Below are 20,150 nucleotides of genomic sequence, written 5' to 3' on the forward strand. Positions count from 1 at the left end.
AACCCCGCCCGCTTTCCGTTGCCCAAGTGAGGATTGGGCCGGTGCCCCCCGTGCTTTGGTTATGGGGACGGACGAGGGGATTTTTTTAACCTCAACCTGAAATTCGCTCCCACGGGGAGTCAAACCCAGGACATGAGGAGTGCCGCTGGATCACCTAATTGTTTGAGTTTGGCTAAAACATTGGGTTAATCCTCATCTCTCCTGGGAGACTTAAAATTAGCAACAAGAAGATGACGACGGCATCATGAGCTCAGGGTCGTATCCATCTTGGAGGCTTCTTCGATGCCCTTGAAGGCCACAAGGAGCTTCCTCAACGAGGACACTAATTTCTTCCCGTTGTTCTCTGCCATGCCCGTGGCATGGACAGTGGTGTATCTGACCTCTTTGAGGAGCTCAAACATGGGAACGCCCAGGTTTGGCCGTGTCATCTGCTCCAGCACCTCCGGTGACTGCATGTACAGGAGCTCAAACATGGGAATGTCCAAATAGTTCTTTTTTTTCTTCTCGAAAATGTCCAAATAGTTCTAGGTTTTTGAATTTACTCCAACAAATAATATGCCCAGGTATTATTGTCTTTTTAGGGCTCAGCTATGTGATTGGTTGTTATATGATGATTGTGATCATAAATGCATATTATCTGTATATATGCAATATAAAGAGAATTTATACCTTTGCATGCTTAAAACATTTCATATCTATGTCCCTTTCACAACTTCATCCATAACATACTCTACAACTACAACGGACTAGCATACACAATTGACATGGCATAGCATATGAGGTACTTTAATAAGGTAAAACTGGTGAAAGAAATTGCACATGCAATAACAATTTTCCTCCACTGGTATGGGTTTGTGAGGTTTTGGCATTGGCACTCACATCTGAAAGAGTAGATGATGTATCCAGCTCAATAAGGGTACCAGGCCCACATACAAGGCAATCTTTGTCTCTGATAAACTCAGTTACTTTAATGTGAGTTCCTTCCAGACCGTTGTACCTGCAAATAGACATAATAATCACTAGTTGTCAAACAGAGCATGTGTTGTGTTTTTGTAACCCCGTGAAGAACCGCATTGATAAACTCAGCCCGTGTTTAGTTGGGGACCCAAATTCTGAAATTGGGCCAGTTTTTGGAGTTCGGAACTAAACGGGGGGTGAAAAGCGGCCCGCGTACGTTTTCGGCATGAGGCCCAACGGCAGCCGCAAAACCGCGTGGCACACAGCGTCGGCAGGCACGACCCCTCCATTCCCGCATTCGTCAACCCTAGCCCCGCTCTCCCCCGCACGCATCTCGCCTCGGCGGTCCCGCCGCTTGCCGCCGAAGGTAGCGCACGCGCCTGCCTAGATCCACCACCCCGGCCGGTATATCTACGAGAGGCGTGGCCGGATCCAGTCGCTGCACGGCCGCGGCGTCCTAGATGGACGGCTTCCCTGATGACGGCTACAACGGAGGCGGCAGCGCGAACTTCGACGGCGGCTCCGGCAGCAACGACGGCACGCGGAACTTCCTACGGGGTGCGAACCCGCTTTTGGGTTCGTCGGTGTATGAGGGCTTCACCGACCCGGCGCCACCCTTCACAGGGTCCAGCGGCGTCAACCCTCCCCACTGGGGCCTGGATTCCCTGGACCTCAACGACGGTGGGGGATGGGCTGCCATGGACGGCTACAACGCCGACCCTCGGTCAGACCCTGCTGGTAGCCAGATGGGGCCACCTCCCGTTCGTGTTCCTCGGCGGCGGAACCTCACCTACGGGCAGCCTCCCAGCGCCCGCTTTGGAGGAGGCGGCGACGGCACGGGAGGCCGCGCCACATCAGAAGCTGTCAGAGGCGACCGAGTGCCGCGCGGCCATCGTGGTCGCGCCTCTGCCTCAGCTGTCGACGGTGGAGGAAGGGGCCGGCATCGCCGCCGTCGCGGGGCTGTCCCACAGGTGGACGACGACATCGTCAACCCGATGCATGCTACCCCCGTGGGTCACATCCCGGTAGTTTTCCTCACCCATCATCTATCTTCCATTGCTCATGTATACTATTGTGTTCGAAGCATTTGCTGTTCTCCCCATCTTAGCCTGTTCGTCGGTGTGAAATTATTTCTTATGAAATCGTTTAGGCTAGGAACGACAGGGGGAACTGGTCAGAGCCCAATATAAGCAAGTTTTGCCAAATCTGGTGCCACCAAATTGACAGTGGCAACTGTATCCGCGGCTGCATGAACAAGTCAGGGTGGAGAGATCTGATTGCAAGGTACTATGCAGCAACAACCTTGGTTCATGACAAGGACCAGTTCAAGAGTAAGTTATGCCAGCTCAAGCATTTGTGGCATTTTATCAACGACCTCCGGAAAGGCACTGGCTTAGGTAGGCGAGACGATGGCTCCATCCTTGCTACTGATGCTTGGTGGGACTCTCGTACGGTGGTATGTAAGCAATCTTATGTTCAATCATGTACTGTTAAAATGTTACTATACAATGATTCACCTATGCCGGTTTTTCAGGGACACCCGGAGTGGAAGAAGCTCAAGGACGGGTGGCCTCCGTACTTGGACGATTTGGACCAGATGTTCGCCGGCAACGCTGTTGATGGCTCAACGTCGTTCTGTCCTTCCCAAAGCAATACAGTTGATGTTGAAAGTTCGGATGACGACTCCAATGATGAGCACGACGACCAACTTACGCCGCTTAGTGTCGGTACTAAGAGGGCAAGCAGCACCAGCACAACTGCCTCCAGCCCGAGCAAGCGGTCCAAGAGCCCCGCTGTCAGGACCATGGATGGTCACATGAAGGAACACAATGAGATTTCAAGGCAGAGGCTTGAGAGGATGACAACAATGTGGCAAGAGAGGAACCAAAAAATTGAGGACAACAGCAAGGCGCTGGAGAGGAAGGTGGAACTAGTGCTCCAATTGGCAAGACAGTGTGGTGCAACTGAAGAGACCCCAGCTGAGTGGATGGCCATGCTCAAGATCGTGCAGAGTGAGCCTGTTATGAACTTCTTCATAAGCTCCTCGCCCCAAGGAAGGATGCTGACGATTAAGCAATACATCGGGGTCCTCCCCTAGACCTTATTTTCTTAAGCTTTCTACGTAGTTACTAAGTTATGTCATTAGAACTATGTGAGGTGTGGTGGGTGTCTTTGGTCATTGACCTAAGTATGTCATGTCGAACACTTGAACTGGTTATTTGTAGTATGATTGGATATGGCTATGATCTGTTGATGTATGTAGTGCATGAGTTTGAGTAACTGGCATGAGTCAGTTTGAATAGGGATGCATGCTAATGTTGACTAGTTGATGTTGAAAACTGACGTGAATTGTTTTCGTTTTGACAGGAGGATGTCCAAGCAGTAGTGACTGGGATGATGTCCTCGAGGCAAGATTGTTATGAGAATGATTGGACGAGTTCATCAGTGACTGGATGGAGGCAGAGGATGATGACGATGCTTTCCTGTACGGTATGTACCAGTACGCCTACCACATTGACAAGCACTTGTCAAGGTCAGAGTATAGATAGCCAGTCATTAGTGGTTTGGAATGGGTACATAGTAAACTAGGAAATAGGAAGGCCTGTTATAACATGTTCAGAATGAGCCCTGATATGTTCCACAGTCTGCATGATGTGTTGGTAGAATCATATGGGCTGAAATCTAATAGCAAATCCGCATCTATTGAAGCCCTTGGGATGTTTCTGTGGATGGTGGGGGCTCCACAATCTATTAGGCAAGCGGAGGATAGGTTTGAGAGGTCACTGGGGACTGTGCATAGCATGTTTCATAGGGTGTTGAAGTCTGTTGTCAATCTTGCTTCTGACATCATTAGGCCTAATGACCCAAATTTCAGCACTATGCATGATAGGCTAAGAAATCCTAGGTTCTATCCCTACTTCAAGGACTGCATAGGGGCGATAGATGGGACTCATGTCCCCTGTGTGGTGCCTAGTGATAAGTTTGTGCAGCACCTGTGCCGCAAGGGGATGACAACACAGAATGTCTTGGTTGTGTGTGACTTCGACATGCGGTTTACATTCGTGTTAGCTGGCTAGCCGGGTTCAGTACATGACATGAGGGTCTTCACTGATGCGACAACAACATACAGCAACGTGTTTCCACATACACCAACAGGTATACAATTAGTTGGTTATACTTTTGTGCATGTGAGTACAAGTTCGTGATACTAACTGTTGTTTCAATGTTATAGGCAAATATTACCTTGTGGACTCGGGGTACGCTAACCGACCAGGTTATCTTGCACCGTACAAGGGAACAAAGTACCACCTACAGGAGTACCGAGAGGCACCAGAACCACAAGGTAAAACTGAGATCTTCAATTATGCACATTCGTCACTTAGGAATGTCATAGAAAGGTCATTTGGAGTGTTGAAAATGAAGTGACGGATGATGAAAGAAGTCCCTAGTTATGCCCCCCATATACAAAGTCAAATCATTGTTGCATGTTGTGCCCTGCATAACTTCATAAGGGTGAGTGGCATAGGGGATCGACACTTTGCTCGGTGTGACCGGGATGACAACTATGTGCCGGCAGAAGCCGGTGCCGATCAGCCCGAAACTATTCCTCCAAGCGGTTGTTCTGATTCGGAGCTTATGAATGCATTTCGGGAATCCATCGCAATCGGTTTGGCTAATCGAACATGATTTGGTCGTCTTTTTTAGGCGACTGTAACTGTTAATTTATTTGGCTGTAATTGTATTTTTTTGTCCGACAAACAATGTAATTATTTGACTATGTAACTATATGCCGGCATTAGACTGTGCCATTTCATTTGTTTACCAATAATTGTTGGTTTCTGTTCATTGCTGTGCTGTTGATGAGGCTCCATGACCCCAGCAATGACATGCATTTGTTGACAATGGCCGGGTGGATGTAAAACCTTGCTTACTTGCATTCAAGTTCATGCATGCATGCCATTAATAAGCTGCATGTAGTTCATTAAATGGTGTACAGTAGGTTTTCAGATTTTGGGAACTAAACACCCCATGAAAAGTTCTATTGCTCATATTTTGGGCTACTTCATAGCAACAGTACATTTTGGGATATTTTGCCAACTAAACAAGGGCTCAGCACCAGACCTACTTATATTAAAGGCCTGCAAGCGGTAGAGTCTTACCGCCTGTGATCGGAAGGTCCCGGGTTCGAGTCGTGGTCTCCTCGCATTGCACAGGCGAGGGTAAGGCTTGCCACTGATACCCTTCCCCAGACCCCGCACAGAGCGAGAGCTCTCTGCACTATGTACGCCCTCTGCATTCAATTAGTACTTTAAACTCAGTTCCCTCAATCTGGGGAATCACTCACGTTTTTCCTTAAAAAACGTGAATACACCAGGCTATGCACTAGCTTTGGGAAGCAAAAACACTCGGTCCTATTTTGTGACATTGGCCAAAATGTCCCAATAATTTTTTCCTTTGACATTATTCCATTAACTCACAACAGGCCCAAGACCACTTAAAGTCTTAAATACAGCCCCAACAACTCTAAACACACAACACCTAAGTGTGCAAGCTCAGGGCATGTCTGGTACTGAAGTGATGGGTACTGAAAAAACAGCCACCCCTGGTTCAACTCGCACAGAATCACTTGACACGTAGAGTTTATCCTAGAAACATAGAGAATCACTTTCAGGAACTTAACGTGTGGAGGAAAAAGCCATATGTTGCATTCAAAGCAAGGTGTTGTTCCAGGTATAATGACTCTAGCATGTCCCTTGAAGCCCTCAGTTCCACCATCTACCATAGGTTTGACTGTCTCTTGAAGTGGATTGTCATTCGAGTCATACTCTGCAATAGTGCAATGTGAATGAATATTAGGCGCACCATTATGTTATGCATGACATATTTTGATTTCTATACTTCCAAGTCTTCTCTGATTAACTGGGAAGTGCAAACATAAAAGACAATAAAAAAACTACATTTGAGGTCATGACCAGCAATAACAAACAAATGTAATCTGCACTGAGAACATACAAGCGGCCACATAACCAAAGCCTTGAGTTTATTTGCACAGCATCTTAATTATCACTTGGCACAAAAATAACAATTTAAACAGTTATAAGCAACATACATCATTGACCATTGATCGTTTAGGTTAACATGGGGACAGGACACAATTGGCTGCCAAAATCTATCTGTAAGGCTTTAAGGGTGTACCCAGTGCAGAGAGCTCCCGCTCTGTGCGGGGTCTAGGGAAGGGTGTCAGTGGCAAGCTTTACCCTCGCCTGTGCAATGCGAGGAGACTGCGACTTGAACCCGGGACCTTCCGGTAATTAGTAAGTACGATGAATGTGCACAAAAAAAGTTCATTGCAATTCTCAAGGCATAATGTTACAGCAAGTCAGCCACAATAGCATAGAACAAGGACATGCTGTAGACCTAAGGTTGTAGTCTCCTTTTGAACCCTATTACTATATCTAAAAAACATGGTGTGGAAAAAACATACCTAAGAAACCACAAGCCACAGAATTGATATAGCTTCGAGCTTCAATTGAATCCAGACCGAGGACAATTATTTGGAACTGACTGTAGAACTCTATCTCTTTATCTTCAATCCTGCAAAAATGAGGGACAATGTTCACCCCATTAACTCGCTCCATAACCCTCTTCGCTGCTACTTCAGCCTTGGACTTCCCGACATCTTGAACTCTGTACAACAGGACAGCCAGCTCCAGTTGAGACAATAAAGATGACATGTAAAATAATATATAATAAGTATATATGATATGAAGGCACACAATAGTTGCGACTGCAATGAAGTGAGGCTTCAGCTTATGTGATGACAAAAAAAAGACAAATTTTAGCCTCCATGTGAATTTAGAGCGAAGAATTCTTTCCCAACTCACTAAGAAAAAGTGTTGCATTTTTCTAACATTGGGTGGAGGACAGTAAATTGTGTCTGGAAGAAAATACACACAGATTATGGTGTCCTGCAGCAAAGATCAGTTTTTCGGCGTCCTTTGGCAAAAGCCGCACATTTAGGGCCTGTTTGGATACAAGAGCTAATTGCTAGCTAGCTAAAAATAGTCATAGTCCATCCAAACAAGAGGCTAATAGGTGAGATAATTCTTTAGCCAAGTCTTCAACTAGTTGTTAGCCAACTAGCTAACCAACTTCAACTAATTTGAGCTAATTTTTAGTCCAACTAGTAACTAGCCCTAGCTCATCCAAGCATGCCCTTAGAATGTCAGTGTGGCAAAAATTCCATAAACCCTATCATCTCCCTCCAGCTCGCCAGATAATCAACAAATGAGAATCCACTCGCGGAGACCAATGGGGAACGGGTGGGGGCGACGACCATACGGACCTGAAGAGGAACTGGCGATTGAGGTTGGATACGTCGATGGTGTCCATATCGATGACGTGCAGCTTCTTGAAGCCGGAGAGGGCAAGGTCCTTGAGGAGCTCGCAGCCGAGCCCACCTGCGCCCACAATCAAAACCTCCACGAGGCTGCCCAGTAGGTCTCTCAGCTGCGCACGAGGATCAACCAATGAGACCAATCACTTATAGGAGTAAAAACGCGAGAAAGCAACGGAGGAGGAGGGATCGAGGATAGGCCACTCACGCCGGGGCTGGGATCGAAGGAGGACTCCACGAGGTTCCCGGGGTGGGAGAGGAGCATGTCGAGGTCACGCCACCGCGCGGGCTCCGTCGGCGCCAGCTGTTCCGCGTCAGGGGAGGCCATCGCGCCGACTGTTCCGCGTCTCGAGAGGCCACGACTGCGCGCAGAACCGCAGAGGAGATAGCGCCGCGCCGCGCACTGGCAGCCGCACGCCCGCACCGCGCCGCCGCCACGCTCCGTCCGATCTTGGCGCCTCCGTCAGGAGAGAAAATTGTTATTATAGGACGCGAAACAATGCGATTACAGGACTTCAATCGTCGACTTCGCTAAAACGATATTTGAAATGTTGTCACTTTATTTTACATGACATTTGGTTCTTTTAATCACTATTCTCATTTCAAATACATGTATTTTATCATAGGATGACCGTATTGTCCTTCAGTCATGTTCACGTAAGAGTGGGCAGCAGCCGCCGTCAGTTGTGGCAGCCACGCGGCATGGCTTCTCCCTCCCTGCAGCGCGCCCTGCTTTGCAGCTCCTTCCTCCCCGCGGTGCGCCACATGGCTCGTCCCCGGTCGCCGTCGCCGTCGCCGTCGAGTCTCCCCTCCCCTGCCACTCCTCCCGTCGCCGTCGAGTCCCCCTGCAGGTACGCTCACTTGGCCCCTTCCTCTCGTGATTGGAATCTTGGATGGGAGTAGTATGTGATTTGCTATTGGGCATGTTAATGTGAAAAAATATTTCTTGTAGATCTTGGATGGGAGTAGTAAGAGTCTGTGATTTTGCATTGACTGGAATATGAGAGAATGGATCATGATCTAGTTTATATGATACTGAGAATTGAGTAGAACTCCATATCTTGTACTCCCTATCTCCCAAGCATTTTCTTTCCATGTATGGTCGTTGAATTTTGGAAACTTGTTCTGCTGCTTCTTTATTGTGCATATACAACTTGAGCATTTTCAGTTTCACATACAACTATTCCTAAATAGTTCTCTGCCTGAAAATTATAGTGGATGTAGAAGATGACATGCATTGAGTTTCTTCTATTGTTTTAGAGTGATAAAAAGGATTTGAAATAGGCAGTCAAAATTTTTTGTTCTGAATATTGTATATTGAGAGATGCCATAGGATCTTCAATGAATTGGCAACACTGCAATAACCAATAAGATGGACTGTTGTTGATGATTTTCAAAATAAAATATTGTAGACCTAATCATTCCACCAGTTTGATATTAGAAAATATGTTATGCCTGATTATTTGAGAATATGTTGTTGTTACTGAATTCTGGAAACTTGGCTGAGATAGTCCATCTAGGCATATGAAGCTAGGACTGATTATTTGAGAAAATAATTTCAGTTCAGACATATACACATATTTGGTTTGTCTTTCACCCAATTGTTTAATTGTTCTTGCTGAAATCAGTTCCAAAAATGTGTTCTATGTACTTCTATAGTACCGATACATCCTACAGTTCATATCTTTCTATGATGGTGCTTTGAACTCTTGCTGAAAATCAGCTCCAAAAATGTGTCTGTACTTTGAACTTTTTCTGTGTTTCAGCCTTTTAGGGAGTTCCATCATATTTTATTCTGCAGGTATATGTTTCATTCTTAGTATATTCCAGTGTTGGGTGTGGTGAATCAGCACAAGCAGTGAAATGGTTACAGACCAATCATAAGTTATTATGGTATAGGTGTGGTTTCAATCCAGAAATTAAATGTGACTACATAACTAGTAATATTGCTGAGTCATTTAATAACTGGATTAGAGGCCATAAAGACTTACCTGTTGCTGACCTTGCTGATAAGATGAGAGAAATGATCATGGTAGTTTGGAACAAGAGAAGAAATATTGCATACAGGCTACCTGAAGGCAGGATACTTCCAGCTATTATGGTTCAGCTAAAGGCAAATACTAGAGGTTTGGGACACTTGAAAATTGTACCATGTTCTAATTGGAGTGCAGAGGTGTGGGACCATAGCAGTCGAGCTGAGAGGCTGTCGATGTTTTACCACCGATAACCCGTCACGGGGTACCCGGGACGGTGATTTGTTCGGAGGGGTATCGGTGTTTGCAGGAACTCGATGGTAAACGCAGGGAGACAATGATTTATACTGGTTCGGCACGCCGGAAAGTCACAGCGCCCTACGCCCAGTCTGGTGTGGATAGTATATTGCGCCCTGCGCTATTTGTTGTGTTGCGAGGTATGTTGTGGTTGTGAGTTCTGTCGGTTATGTGTGTCTGTCCCGATCTAGGGACCCCTGCCCTCCTTTATATAGTCTAGGAGAGGCGGGAGTCCTAGTCGGTTACAAAGTAGAGATCCTAGTAGGATTACGTGTAACTAGTTCTAGTAGGATTACATGTAGGGAATCCTAGTTGAACTAGGTCTTCTTCTCTCTTCTCCGTGGAAAACCCCATGGGTCCCGTATCGACAGAGGCATATTATCAAGTTACACTAAAGAACATGTACTTGTCTTGAATGGCAGCACACTGGTAAGCCATGTCAACATGTATTGGCCTAGTAACCCGCCATCAGGGAGTTGACCTAGAACAGTTTGTGCATGACTACTACTCGGTCAATAGATTAAGGGCTGCTTATGTAAGAGAGATTGAGCCGACGACAAATAAAACACAATGGCCACAAAGTTGACCTACCATTTTTAGTTGGTGCACCTCTTGCTAAACTACATGTTGGACGATGAAGGAAACTAAGAATGAAGGGATGAATGGAAGGTGGACACAGGAAGAAAGATTCCAAAGATGGTGAATTTACCAACGATGGTGAAGGTGAGAAGGGATGTGACAACGATGCAGCTCCAACAAATGGAAGGGGAAAGAAAATGATCAGAGGACCTATGACTTGCAAAAAATGCGGAGAAAAAGGTCATAGACAAGCTAGTGCCAAGTGCCCACTCAATAGGACCGCAAAAAAGAGGTATGAACTTATTTTCTTTATCTAGAAACTTGAATATAAATATCAATATTAATTTATTTGATTACTTGTAGGAAGCATAGGCAACCTAGGAAGAATGTTACAAAAGCTGCGCCAGCAGAACCTAGCACCCCACGGAGGCCGACTAGAGAAGAAATCATACGGGATAATCCAGAAATGGTCACAAGAAGGTAAGGAATATTAACACATTTATCGTTCACTAATTCTTTCCATGCATCTAATTGTGGTATCGTATTTATGTGCATCAAGCCTACGATGTTATTAGGAGGGGGCACATCTTCACAAACCGACAACACTTGTCCCGTGAGGATACCTACAGCGGCAACACAAAAAAAATGACTCCGAAGAGAAAGCTCCACATTGGATGAATTATTTTAGCTGTGATGAGATGTAAACTCATGATTTATTTGATATGACTTGAATCTTGTTTGGAACAATATTACGATGTGAGATGAATTCATGTGTACTTAATATTGTGTTATATGCCCAGAATTATACTCTAATTTTCTGAGAATTTTTACTGTATTTTTTTATGAATTTTAATAATGTGTCACATGCCGCGGCGACGGCAAGCCTGGCGGCGGTGGCAGCCAGGCAGCGCACGCATGCGGAGTCCTAGCAAATCCCCGATGGTGCAGGCGTGCAGCTGCTGGAACCGAGCCCCAAGAAAACGGCCAGGAAGTACGCCATCATCTCCTGCCTGCTGGCACTTTCGACGAGCAAGTGGAGCAGGAAGCTGGTGATCTCCCACACGCCACACCCACGGCACCATCGGGTACCTGAAGAAGCTATAAGAGAAGGACATGACGGGCGTGAAAATGATGCTCGAGAAGGTCAATACGGTCATCCCATGGCAAAATACATATATTTGAAATGAGAAAAAGTGGTTAAAAGGACCAAATGTCATGTAAAACGTGCTAACGTTTCAAATGTCGTTTTAGCGAAGTCGACGATTGAAGTCCTATAATAACGAAGTCCATTGTTTCGCGTCCTATAATAGCAATTTTCTCCCGTCAGGATAGGGTTAGGGTTTGAATTTTTTTTCTTTGAGCAAAAGAGTGGGAGCGGTAGGGGCGGGGCACACCGATGCCAACTCGTAGTTGGGGCCAACTGTGTGGGGAGTGGGCGCGCGGGCGGCCGGCTGGGTCGGGTGGAGGCGTGACCGGCGGGGTCGCGTCGTGTGGATAGGGTAGGGAGCGCCGCCAGGGAGAGGGAGGATACGGGAGACGGGAGTGGAGAACTGGAGATAGAGAGTAGGGTTCTCATCGGGCTTGGGCTGTAATTGGGTCAAATTCGGTTTAGAAAATAGTCGGAAAACGTCTGGATCGTTTTTTTTATTTCGAATTTGGTGTTCCGTATTCCGTACTTTGAATCGAATTTGAATTTATCCAAAAATACAAATTCGATTGGATCAAATGTAGAAAACGACGTGGTTCGATTCGAAATATTTTCATACCGTTTTCATCCGTGAAGTGGGCCACGACGAAGATGCGAGGTTGGGCCAGGAGCCCAGGAGCGGGGACGGGGTTGGCTGTGTTCGTTCGTGGGACGAACGGGGATGGAATGAGTGGATCCTCCTTTTTACTTGTGTTTGGATGGAGGATACTGAGGGATGGGTCGACACTGGAAAGTAATAAATATGCTGCATAGATGCGGGACGCTCCCGCCCCTCGAAAACAAGCAGACGGGGTCATCCCCTGTCGACGGCGTCCTTTGTCCGTCTCTTTGGGCGGGTGTTTCCTCCTCGCGTGCGCTAGTGGAGGCACCAGCGGATCCTCCCCGCGCCGAGGTCGCGGCACCAAAGGTCAGCTCCTCCCGCATCGAGCTCGCGGCGGCGCAGCAGCTTCTCGCGGCGATGGCGGCAGCTCCTCCCCCAGCGGCGACGCGGTGTCAACTCCCCTACCGGCGGCATGTCGGCTCCTCTCTCATGGGAGCCCGAGCTCCCGGCAAGGTGGGGAGGCACAACACTCGATCTGATCTCTCTCAACGACGCGAAGAAGACGAGATGCAGCTGAAGAAACTCTCGGATGGGCGACGATTGGACCAGAAAAAACTAAAACGAGAAAGTTACTGGAGAGAATAGTAGGTGGGGTCCGCAAATGATGTCTACTAACGGTGTTAAAAATTGTATCATCATGATCCTACGAAATCGAATCCGCTCGTTCTGCCGAGACGCAGTGGGGCCTATTTGTTTCCTTGGCTCAGCCTCTAGGCCACGCCCGTTGGAGTCACCAGTGCCTGTTTGTTTCCCTGAAGAGCGGACTGGGCCTTGCCAACGCGCGTTTTAATGCACCCAACGCCAGGCCCTAGGAAACGAAATTCCCAGCCAGTTTCCGTGTTCTCACCTCCCGTCCGCACGCTGATACTAAGGGCGCGTTTGCGACCCTATACCTGGCCGGCCTGGCTAGCCCAACTGGCCTAGGCTTGGATAGGCCTGCTCCAAGTGGTGCAACAGCTCTTGTTTGTGCCTGTGTACCCAGTGAGCCCGGCTCAGGCGAGGCTGTATTTGTCATCGAAGAGGCAGCCGGGCTGAGAGGCTAACCGCCACCAACTGCCACCTCGCCGCCGCCCGAAATCGCCCGCGAGCGCCGCGCGCAGCTGAGCTCGCCAGAAACGAACCCTAGCGGCGTTTCTCCAAGGCCAGGCGGCGGCGTCGTATTTGACTCCTGGGAGCTAGGCTCGCTCGCAGGCCAAGGCCGCAAACACGGGAGCCTGCAGCCCACGAGCGCAAGGCCGGCCTGGGCCACCCTCGCAAACACACCCTAAGACCGCCGACGCTCGCGCTCACCGCTTGCCGTAGTGCATTCGCGAGGTTCGATATAGCCAACTCGGTGCCTGTGACTGCGCCATCGGCAAGGTGCTCTTAGTCCTCATCAGCATTGGCCTCGCCGTCGGTGAGATCCTCTGGCACCAGCTCCACCCCATGCCATGCGCGTGCAACCCCGCACTAGCGAGGTGCTCCCACTCACGTTTTGGTGGTGCGTGAACGGAATCTGGTGGTAGGCGTGCATGTGGGCGCCAAGGCTCAGGCGGCGGTGCGGGTGCGGGTGCGGGGTGGGGGAAGGGGAGGAAGGAGAGAGCGGAGCAGGGGAAGGGGAGGCCAAAAGCGTACACCATCTGAAAGCTTCCTTCCTCGGGCCAGCTCCTTGTCGATACGTGTAAATGGTGGTCACCGTCTCCGTCTCACTGAGCGTGTGGTCAGCCAACGACCTACATACCCCCTCTGATTCCTGGGAACGGAGTACGTAGTTTGGCAGTCCTAAATTTTCTTTGGACCGTAATTTTTTTATATGATGTTTATTAATTAATGTTATAGCAAAAAAAAAAAAAAACAGCATGTATGACCAGGCGGCGCCCTACGAGGATAGAGAATGCGCGTGAAATGTGAGCGTTGGTGGACCGCACTACTGTTTTTCTTTTTCCATGCCCATGATGAGTAGGCGTTCAAGGCTTGGGTGCAAATCAGTTAAGCCGTGATGAATAATATCCAACCCAAACCAAAACAGTCAATCGGGTTTCTTACTCCTACTTATAAGTAGCTTACTTTTGTAAAACTTCCTTGCATTATTGTCACCAATTTCCTCCTAGTTTCATCTAAGTTTTATAAAGTGAATCATCAAGTGTCCTAATACAAAGTCATATGAAACTAGAAGTACTTTACTGTTTACCATCAAGATCCTATATATAGCCGTGCCATGTTTTTTTAGATAATGGAACAAAGTTCAGCCATGCCATGGTTTGAGGAGTATTGACACCAAATTTCAAAGTCCTACGTTCGCCACTGCCACTGCATGATGATGCATGGACTAGTTAATTTAAGAGTTAAATGCACCAGATGTCCGTAAACTTGTATGAGTGTTTAAATTAGGTTCATCAAATTTAAAAGTAAATTTCTAGGTCTATAAACTTTTCTAGGTCCATAAACTTTTAGAGCTGTTCACCATAGGTCCGTACCCCTCCACATATGCATCATATGTGGATGTGTCGTGCCATATGTGTGTCTTCCCTCTCATGTCCCTCTTCTTTTCCCTCTCCCACTTCTCTCGGACACTTCAACTGCTTGTCTGCTTGTCGTCGACACCTGGGTTAACGCATGAGTGAATGCAGTAGCAGCAGTGTCACGATGGTGTTAATGCGCAATGCCCAAGCGAGTGCTGAAAATGTGCCAAGGTCATCCTTGCCGGCAGTCGGCATGCAGGATAACGTCGGCCGCGCCATAGCCGCCAAGCTCGACCTGGACGTGGCCTACACCCCCTGCGAGGTGGTGAACTACGCCATGAACAAGCTCGAGACGATGGAGCGAACAATGTTGGAGTGCGCCGCGCGGAGGTGATCTCAGTGTTCAACAATAGCTACCGACTGAGCAAGGAGGTGTTCCTGGCTCAGCCAGAGCTCCCGTTCTCTGGCTTCTCCTCCATCAACAATGCACGCATCCCAGGCATGCAATACATACCGATCATGGCCAATGAAAACGTAAAGATATTTTGTGGAACACGTAATTAATTTCATTAGTCCAAATCTGCCACGGAGTAGTATATGAGTTATAACACACGACACCAGTGCACGGCGTTCTCTTCATCGCCGTGCATGACATGACAACCTCACCACCTCTCATGAGCCATATTCCTGTTCAGTAGTCGACAGTCGACAGCCACCCTGAGTGGCTGCACACCATGGCACCCCACAGCCCACAGGTGCCTGACGTGTTGTACAACAACATGGCCATGTTGGTGTCACTACATGAAAAATGATTTGTAGCAACGGGATAAGCCGCCCCCATAAATGGAATAGCAGGGATAGCTGGTGATACGAGCCGCCCCTACAAATGGATCAGATTTGTAGGGGCGGCTCACTCACCAGCCGCCCCTAGTATTGCTATTTGTATGGACGGTTGGTGATTGAGCCGCCCCTACAAATGCCCCGCGTATAAATACCTCCGATTTGTAGGGGCGGCTCAATCACCAGCCGCCCCTACAAATAACCCACATATAAAAAAACTGTAGCACCTTCTTCCTCCTCGGGTCACTCACTCCAACCCGTAAAAGAAAGGTGGGGGAGGCCTTGGGCACCTCCCAAAAATTGCTCTACTAAGGGGGAAGGTTTTGGTCTCAAATCATTTGGTGGAGAGGTTGTAGAAGGTAAGAAAATGCTATTCCACACTTTTTTTGAAGTTTTAATGGTTGGTTAGAGAGTAATTAGAGTTTTGCTTTTCTCTCTCTTCTATGGTGCTTGAGCTACTTATCAAGCAAATTAGACCCAAGTTTTGAATGTACTTGGGTAAATTAGATAGGGGAATAAGATCATACCCTTATTTGATCCATATTTCTTATTTTAGTGAACAATTAGTTAGTTTTATGTGCATGTAGGTCTAGATCTAGGGATTGATTTTTTTATTAATTTTGTTTTTGTAAATTTATGTTTGATGAAATTGGACTAGGGTTTGCATGAAAGATATTGGGTAAAATATAATTGTTGCTAATTGTTGTCTTTGAAATTGTTTATTGTAATCAACAAATATGTATTTTAATTATTTATGGATAAATGGGCCATTAATTAATTTTCCTCTACCATGGTGTGTTTGTATGCTTCATGTAATTGTATTTGATTTATATTCATATATATCTAAAGTATATACAATTATTCTCAAGTAATAATTAATTTGATTTATATATATATATATATATATGAATAAGTAGTCCTTTAATGTTTGTTTTGTTGTTGTTGTAAAAGATGGAGTACAGTAACAATTGGATATATGGTTCATTAAGGTTCAAGGCAGATTTATGTGAAGAGGTGGATAAATTTATTGAAGCCGCAAAGAAGCATGCAACGACGTTGACAGAGAATAATGATACAATTATTTGTCCCTATAAAGACTGCAAGAACCGTATGACATGGACAGATGTGACTATCATCATATCACATTTGATTATGCGAGAATTTGTTGAGGACTACACATTGTGGATTCATCATGGTGAAATAGTTATTGTTAACAATGAGGATGAGGAGGAATACGACGACAAAACCATAGAATCCCTATCCCAATATTCAGCAGAGCTTGATGCACAAATGGATCCTGAGTTTGGCAATGAACAAGATGGTGATGCTGGTGGTTGGGATGGTAACGACGATGGTGCTGCCAATAATGATGATGGAGCATGTGCCGGGGATGAAGATGATTTGGAGGACATGATTCAAGCCCTTGGACCAGAGATTTTACTAAAGAGCTCAAAAGGTCTAGAAATTTTGGAAAGGGTGACAAAAACATCGAAGGAGACTATGTATGGTATTGAAAAGGGTTGTCCGACACATTGGACATTGCTACGCTTTGTGCTTGAGCTACTCATCCTAAAGGCTAAGTACGGCTGGTCAGACTGAAGTTTCAATGATATATTGCGTCTCCTGTCATGGGTGCTACCACAACCAAACTCAGCTTCTACCAACACATACCAAGTGAAGAAGGTCATAAATCCATTGACAATGGGGGTTATAAAAATCCATGCATGCCCCAACCATTGTATACTTTTTCATGGCGAAACATTCAAGTCACTAGATAAATGTCCCTGGTGTGGGGCCAGCCAGTACAAGAACAATAACCTTTACGGTGGGGACGAATCCTCCATAGGGAAAAAGAGGAATAAGAAGGGTATAAAAAAGGTGGTACAAGAATCTCAGCCCCTAGAGGACACTCCATTAGGCAACGATGCAAAGCAGAGAAGAATTCCTGCCTTGGTAATGTGGTACCTGCCAGTGACCGACCGCTTGAGATGTATCTTCCTAAATCCTAAAGAAGTCGCACTCATGACATGGTGGGATGATGAGTGCAAGGTGGATGATGATAAGATTACACACCCGGCTGATTGTAGTCAGTGGCAAAGGTTCAATGAGAAGCACAAAGAATTCAGCGATGACCCAAGGAATGTACGGTTAGGCTTGAGCACTAATGGAATAAATCCCTTCAATGAGAGAATGAGCGACCATAACACTTGGCCAGCGATCTTGACCATGTACAACATTCCAACGTGGTTGTGTCAGAAGAGAAAGTACCTTCTCCTCACTATTCTTATTTCTAGCCCTAAACAACCAGGCATTGATATAGACGTGTTCCTCGAGCCTTTGATACAAAAAATGGAGAGGCTATGGAGGCATGGGGAGCCAATGTACGATGCGTTCTGAAAGGAGGACTTCATATGTAGAGCAATAATATTTGTTACTATCAATGATTACCCCGCGCTATTTGCTTTGTCTAGATAGATCAAAGGGAAGACCGGATGCTTGGTTTGCTTGGATGGTACTATATGGGTGTACCTGGATGCATCCAAGAAGATAGTTTACCTAAGGAACCGACACTTCTCAAAGACAAGTCACAAGTACTGCAGCAAATTGTTCTTTAGATTTTATGACAACACCCTAGAGATTGAACCCCCTCTGGAGAGACGTCATAATGGAGAACACATGTATAGAATGGTGAAAAACATACACGTCATCTATGGAAAGAAGAATCCGGATGGGACGAATAGAAATAGAAGCACACCTCCTGTCAAAGGCGTACCTTTCAAGAAACAATCGATCTTCTTTCAGTATCTACCTTATTGGCCAGACTTGGAGGTCCCCCATGCCATTGATGCTATCCACGTGCAGAAGAATGTCTTTGAGGGTCTCATTGCTATCTTGATGGACACATGCAAGTCAAAAGATGGTCTAAAATCATGAAAAGATATGGTGCAGCTAAACGTGATGCGATAGCTTCTCCCGGTACCTGAGGCTAATGGAAAATACACTCTGCCCGTGGCGTGCTTCAACCTAACACCAGATGAGAAGAGAGCTATATGCATTTTCCTAAGGGGGTCAAAGTCCTGACTGTATTTTTAGCGAATGTGTAGAAGCTAGTGTCGATGAAGGACTTGTCAATAACACACTACAAGGCTCACGATTATCATGTGATGCTAACAGTGTTTCTACCTATTGTAATCGGGGCTGTAAAGCTAGAGTTCTTGAAAATGGCCATCACCCGCATGTGCTACTTCTTTTCAAAGATCCCACAGAAGACGATTGGTAAGCAAGAGCTGAGTGACCTACATGAATTTGTGGTGGAGACACAAAACCAACTAGAGATGTGTTTACCTCCTGCTTTATTTAATATAATGTCACATCTCATGATTCACATGGTTCATCAGATACAGGCGCTGGGCCCTTGTTACTTGCATGAAATGTGGTCCTACGAGCGGCTCATGTCAGTTCTAAGTCGATACGTGCATAATTGAGCATACCTAGAGGGCTCCATGATAGTCATCGAGTGCTGTCAAGAGTACCTAAAAGTATAGAAAGGAATTGGTAAACTCGATTCTCATCATAAGGGTAGGCTGGCGAGGAAGGGCACCAGTGGTAGAAAAGTGTTCATCGACCATGATTACAAAGAGGTGAGTCGGGAGCATTATAGTGTCTTGTAGAGTACACAACTGATGCAACAGTATATTGATGAACACTTGGCTATCATTATGACGGAGAGAAATGGTCGTTCGAATGATTGGGTCATGAAACAGCACAAGCAACGACTAACTACATGGTTGAAGGACCAAAACATACCGCCTGGAGAAACCATAGACTCTATTACCATCAGTAGGTTGGCGGAGGGGCCATCGAGATAAGTGACATCTTGGAATGCTTATGACATTAATGGGTATACCGTATACGTACTATACCCACACAAAGGATAGTAAATATGTGAACCAAAATAGCGGCGTTCGAATAGAAGCTCTCGATAGATTGGGGCGAAAGATCTAATACTTTGGCATCATTGAAGAGATATGGGAACTTGACTATGGAAGGGATATAACGGTGGCCCTATTTCGATGCCGCTGGATCAAACAACACCAACTGAACGAGATCGGATTAAGAGTTCTAGACCTCAAGAATCTAGGCTACCAAGATGACCCTTAGGTGCTCGCTTCACGTGTCACACAAGTTTTCTATATGCCTGACCCACAAAGTAACCTCCCCCTAAGAAGAAGACAAAGCACGTGGTTGCCTATGGAAAACAACACATTATCAGAGTTGATGGCATGGACAATGTTGAAGCTTATAATAACTACGATGAGATGTCGTTATTCATAGGATTTTCTAAGAAGATCAGTGTTGTGGAAAAGAACCTACCCAAAGACATATTGTCATGGGAACGAAAAGGTGTCAAGGGAAAAATCGTTATAGCAGGCTAGCTAGTTGTTGAACGTGGAGTATTTGTGTAAGTGTGTGTTTGTAAGTCTTTATTTATGCATGCGTGTGAGACTACATATTTATGTATGTTTGTAATACTATATATTTATGTGTGTGTGAGACTACATTTATGCATGTGTGTGAGACTACCCTTTGCAACATCCAGATGAATCTATTTCAACATCCACTCTATTACTACTAAAACTTTATGAAATCACTTAACACTTTATGAAATGAAGAAATGGACAAAATAAAAGTAGGAGATCTTGATGAGTTATACAACTTTTATATTCATCACCTTTACAATTGAAATCATTTAGTGGTTGAAAATTAGGTTTGAAGCTGTCATTTTCTGAAATTCAAAATTTAAACTGTTCAAATTTTGTCAAATAAAAAGATGACCAAAATAAAAGTTATAGATAGT

General features: G+C 46.0%; 1 protein-coding gene and 1 pseudogene across 2 annotated transcripts; one reads left to right on the plus strand and one right to left on the minus strand.

The window, feature by feature from the left end:
• The first annotated feature begins 1,418 nt into the window (after nt 1-1,418).
• On the plus strand, nt 1,419-4,383 carry LOC136459381 (uncharacterized; annotated as a pseudogene).
• An 871-nt stretch (nt 4,384-5,254) lies between these two features.
• Nucleotides 5,255-7,820, minus strand: LOC136488111 (NEDD8-activating enzyme E1 catalytic subunit-like). Of its 2 annotated transcripts, none has more exons than XM_066485152.1 (4): nt 7,563-7,820; nt 7,304-7,467; nt 6,443-6,552; nt 5,255-5,784 (listed from the first exon to the last, which is right to left on the minus strand). In XM_066485152.1, exons 1-4 carry the CDS (start codon nt 7,680-7,682, stop codon nt 5,453-5,455), a joined length of 726 nt encoding a protein of 241 aa, XP_066341249.1. In that variant the 5' UTR covers nt 7,683-7,820; the 3' UTR covers nt 5,255-5,452. The 2 variants fall into 2 exon arrangements, with proteins under 2 accessions (XP_066341249.1, XP_066341244.1); XM_066485147.1 differs by having other exon boundaries at nt 6,443-6,645.
• Between the last annotated feature and the right edge of the window lie 12,330 nt (nt 7,821-20,150).

This window comes from Miscanthus floridulus, chromosome 1 (assembly GCF_019320115.1).
Source record: "Miscanthus floridulus cultivar M001 chromosome 1, ASM1932011v1, whole genome shotgun sequence".
Lineage (NCBI taxonomy): Eukaryota > Viridiplantae > Streptophyta > Magnoliopsida > Poales > Poaceae > Miscanthus > Miscanthus floridulus.